Consider the following 4,916-nt stretch of genomic DNA (forward strand, 5'->3'; position numbering starts at 1 on the left):
AGAGCTTAAAATGAGGAAGATTGTGCAAATCTAGGAAATCAGATCCATTCCTATTTGCATTTTAGAGCTTCAAACATCAGTACACATAAAAGGAATTACTGGGCTCAGTTGGTGAAGTCTTTAGGCAGTTCTAACCGGGAGAAATGACTATCTTCTTGACCTGCTCACAGCTGACAAAGAAGACAAAGACAACTGCAATCATGATCTAAATGGTAGATATATATATATACCATTCTTTACTGGTCAGCTGAAAGTCAGTTTTTCATCAGTGATATCCAAAATCAGAATTCTCTGCTGACATGCCAAGTGCAATGGAGACAATATATATTATCTTCATAACTGGTGAATTGACTGTGGGAATTTGGGGAAATGGATTCATTGTACTGGTTAACTGCACTGACTGGCTCAAAAAGAGAGGTATCTCCTTGATTGACATCATCTTGGTCAGCTTAGCTGTCTCCAGAATCTGCTTGTTGTCTGTGATGTTTTCAGATGGCTTTGTTATGGTATTCTATCCAGATAGCTATATTAATGGTGATGTAATGGGCATCCTTGATAGTCTCTGGACACTTACCAATCATTCAAGTGTCTGGTTTACTTCTTGCCTCAGCATCTTCTATTTACTCAAGATAGCCAGTATATCCCACCCATTTTTCCTCTGGCTGAAGCTAAAGATAAACAAGGTCGTCCTTGGGATTCTTCTTGTGTCCTTTCTCATGTCCTTAATTATTAGTATTTCATTGAATGATGAGTCCTGGTATGATTTCAAGGTCAGTAATAAAGACAACGTTACTTGGGAAGACAAAATGAGTAAAATCTCACATGCTTTCAAACAGATTATCTTGAACCTGGCAGCTTTCATTCCCTTTATTCTGTGCCTGATCTCATTTCTCTTGTTACTTTTCTCCCTATTTAGACACACCAAGCAGATGAAACTTTATGCCACAGGGTCCAGAGACCCTAGCACAGAGGCCCACTTGAGGGCCATAAAGGCAGTAATCATTTTTCTCGTCCTTTTCATTATGTACTATGCAGTCTTTCTTGTAGTAACCGCTAGCTTTCTGATCCCTCATGGAAAATTAGCGGTGATGTTTGGTGGCCTAATAACCCTCATTTTCCCAACAAGCCATTCATTCATCCTGATAATGGGGAACAGCAAGCTGAGGGAGGCTTTTCTGAAGCTGCTGAGGATTGTGAAATGTTTCCACAAAAGAAGGAGACATCTTGTTCCATAGAGAATCCTGATACAAGGAGAAAGAAAGTAACAGAAGATCCTCCTAATTGCTTGCATTCTGTTTTTATTATACGCTATCGGAAATCACTCATATGTACCATTATTCTAAATATTCCTTTATGTTCTTCACATTTTTATCTTGAATAGTTTTGAATTGAATGTTCTGAAGTTCCCGTCATGGCACAACGGAAATGAATCTGACTAGTATCCATGAGGACGCAAGTTCAATCCCTGGCCTTACTCAGTGGGTTAAGGATCTGGCGTTACCGTGAACTATGGTATAGGTCGCAGATGCAGCTCAGATCTGGCATTGCTGTAGTGTAGGCCAGCAACTATAGCTCCGATTCTTAGCCTAGGAACATCCATGTGCTGTGGGTGTGGCACCAAAAAAAAAAAAAAAAAATTCTGTCTGAACCTCATGCAGTTTCTTTGTCTTCACAGGAAAACTGAATCAAAATCCCACATTCATTTCATACCATTGCATAAATGCAAAGAGATTCCACTTCTTTCTTCTGCTTTATTAATTAGCAAAGGACTTGAATTTAATGAGTAGAAGAATTTCAGGTGAACAGAATGTGATTTTTAAAACACGTCAGCCCTTCTGGTAAAATTAATCACGTAAAAAGCTGTGTATTTTGTCTGAACTGAAAGTCAGTCCTTATCTTTTCTGCCCTAGTCCTTTCATTTCTGACTTAGCCAGATCAGGACTAGGGGTGAATGCGTTTGGGTAAGATTCTTTCTAGGGCGAAATGTGATGTGAGAATAAGAGGTATGATCTCAAAAATGAAGTTTTGTCCAGCAAAGGGGTGCAGGCAGGGGTTTGTACAGTTGGGAATTTGTATACCAGAAAGAAGGCTGACAGTCTAAATGGTCAGGTGGTTCCATAGGTAACCCACGCTGGTGATGCCAGTGTTAAGAATAAATTCTCAAGGATTCTTTGTAATGTTGTCTTTACCCTTACAGACTCAAGAATCTTTGACATGGTCTTTCCTTAGCATTATTCACTTTTCTATTTTGTTTCTGGTAATATTTTACAGGCACTAGTTTTCTTTATTAATTTCATGCTTTCCTATTACACATTATACATATGTAAAAAATAGAGAAAATACTACATATACTGTTTACTTTTTATAATTACTTAAGTACAAGAAGAACACTCATTTATGTGATTTGTATTACCCAGATTCAAATTTATTATGGGCTAAGTCATGTTTCCCCCGAAAGAACAAATCTAATTTAATGGTCTTCCTATCCCCTGGAAATACTGATTGGTAAAAACAAACATTTTTTTAATGTTTGTCTCATCTAGAGAAATGACAACAATGTAAGATGGTAAATCTTATAAAAAGAGCTGATTTTAACTAGAATAATGTAAAGTATGAATTTTGTTAATTTTAGATGAGAAGACATTTTCCAATAGACAGCATTTCAAGAAGCAAACTCATGGATAAAATCTCCCATATTAAATAAAAGCAAAGATTTTTTTATCTGGATCTTTCACTTCTAATAAATAATTATAAGGAAGAGCCAATTCTTAGTAAATACTGCCATGTGCTTGCCTAACTCATAACACTAAGCCATTTATAATTAGATTTGTATCATGATTGTAATAATTTGTATCTCATTGCACTATTTCCACAATTAAAATCCATTTTCACTGGGAGACTTGACTTGTGGAATATTTAAACTTTATGGTGATGAAAATGAAGTCTCATTTACAAATTTTGATTTTGATTTTGATTAAATGCATGTTTTTGTTTGCTTTTTTGCGGCTCCCAATTTGAAACTCCGTTTGATAGGTCCAAACATGCAGAGCTCAAAATAGCATGAAGCTTACTACATACACATGAAATATAATCTCTCAATTTGTGTGAGATCAGTTTCAATCAAATATTTCAGTTATCACTCAGGAAGGGTGATAATTATAATTTGATAAGGCTACAAAACTAGCCATGCTGTTTGTCTGGAGCAATTTGGTTAATCTGGTTTATTCTTCATGGATATAGAGGCAAATCATCAGAAGAGAGCTGGGCACTTCTGGATGATATCGAAATCAAAATAATGACAAACGAAAATGTCATTCTATGATTTGAAGAATGTATTTATCATGTTCCCTGGTCATCTGTAAATTAGCCCATCTGCAGTGCTGTTTGAAATCAGGGTGTTCTCTCTTCAGACATGCTCAGTACAGAAGGCAACATCTTTATGATCATGATGATTGGAGAATTCATAATAGGAATATTTGCAAATGGATACATTGGACTAGTAGTATGGATTGACTGGATTAAGAAGAAAAAAACCTCCCCAGTTGACTGCATCCTCGCCAGTTTGGCAATCTCCAGAATGTGTTTGCTCTGTATAACGATACCAAATGGCATCATACTGGTACTCTGCCCAGAGGTTTATCTAAACAATAAAACAAAGGGAGTCACTACGATCTTCCAGACACTCATCACTATTTAAGTATGCGGTTTTCCACCTGCCTCAGTGTCTTCTATCTCTTCAAGATAGCCAATTTCTCCCACCCACTTTTGCCCTGGTTTAAGTGGAGAATCAGCAGGGTGGTTCGTTGGAGCCAGCTGGGGTCTTTGGCCATTTCCTCACTGATCAGCCTTATGCTTGCAATGTTACCAAATCATGATCATGAATGTCTTAAAACTGCAGAACATAAAAGAAACTTCACTGAATTTTTCCATGTGAGTAAAATTCAATACTTCACCCTGTTGACATTCTTTAACCTGTTGGCAATTGTTCCATTTACTGTGTCATTGATCTCACTTTTCCTTTTAATTATGTCCTTTTGGAAACATACTACACAAATGAAATCCCATGTTACAGGTTGAAGAGACTCTAGCACAAAGGCCCTCATGAGGGCCATTAAAACTGTGACTTCATTTCTCTTCCTCCTTTTTGTTTACTACCTGGCCTGTCTTTTGGCAATATTTAGCTACCTTATGAAAGAAAGCAAGTTAGCTATGATATCTGGAGAGATTATGGCAAGTCTCTATTCCTTAGGTAACTCATTTTTTTAATCGTTGGAAATAATAAGCTGAGGCCAGCATTTGCCAGGATGCTGAGATGTGGAAAAAGCCAGCATGATGTAAAATCTTAGCTTCATAAAAGAACCTTAAAAGCAAATCTTATTTTCGAATAAAACATACAAGTTTCTTAAGGTCTATTCTCTTTTTTCCCCCCAGCTTTTCCATTTATTTTGAGTGCATGTCTTTGAGTGTTATTGAGACCTATTAGCACACCAATAAATATATCTTTTATGTCTCTTTACACCAAAGACATTCTTTTCACATTCTCTTATCTCCAATAATTTCAGAGCTCACACTTCTCATTTTTGTCTTCTCACTGAAAATGTTAGGCATGCATTACCTAGTTAAATTCCTTTAAGATTTTACTTTGGCCCATAGTAGAGAGCATTTGAGCTGCACTAACTGGTTTCTTCTTTTTTTTTTTTTTTCTATCCTATTTTTTTTTCCTTTTTGGTCATACACCTAGCAGGTAGAAGTTGCCAGGCCAGGGACTGAACCTGCACCATGGCTGCAACCCAAGCAGTGAAAATGCTGGATTCTCAACCTGCTGAGCCACCAGGGAACTCCTGTCATACATTTTCATTGCTGGTCCTTAATTGTGCTCCCTTCATGTCTCTGCTGAGTCACTCCCATTTGGCTTA

At 37.1% G+C, this 4,916-nt stretch overlaps 2 protein-coding genes across 2 annotated transcripts; both read left to right on the forward strand.

Annotated features, from left to right (window-relative positions):
• Positions 1–299: 299 nt before the first annotated feature.
• Positions 300–1,235, forward strand: TAS2R9 (taste 2 receptor member 9). Its single transcript, XM_003126499.3, has one exon. It carries the CDS (start codon positions 300–302, stop codon positions 1,233–1,235), a length of 936 nt encoding a protein of 311 aa, XP_003126547.1.
• Positions 1,236–3,335: 2,100 nt separating this feature from the next.
• On the forward strand, positions 3,336–4,346 carry LOC100523063 (taste receptor type 2 member 8). The gene is given in 3 exon segments (XM_021093126.2): positions 3,336–3,683; positions 3,686–4,255; positions 4,258–4,346. Coding segments are annotated over 3 exon segments (930 nt in total). The 5' UTR covers positions 3,336–3,412.
• Positions 4,347–4,916: the final 570 nt, after the last annotated feature.

Source organism: Sus scrofa, chromosome 5, assembly GCF_054392235.1.
Source record: "Sus scrofa isolate SSC_HxYL_T2T_F1_AM1 chromosome 5, Sscrofa_HxYL_maternal_Yorkshire_Landrace_v2.0, whole genome shotgun sequence".
NCBI lineage: Eukaryota > Metazoa > Chordata > Mammalia > Artiodactyla > Suidae > Sus > Sus scrofa.

Coding starts and splice junctions, on each gene's coding strand:
- TAS2R9 (XM_003126499.3), top strand. CDS start 300: ATGCCAAGTGCAATGGAGACAATATATATTATCTTCATAACTGGTGAA.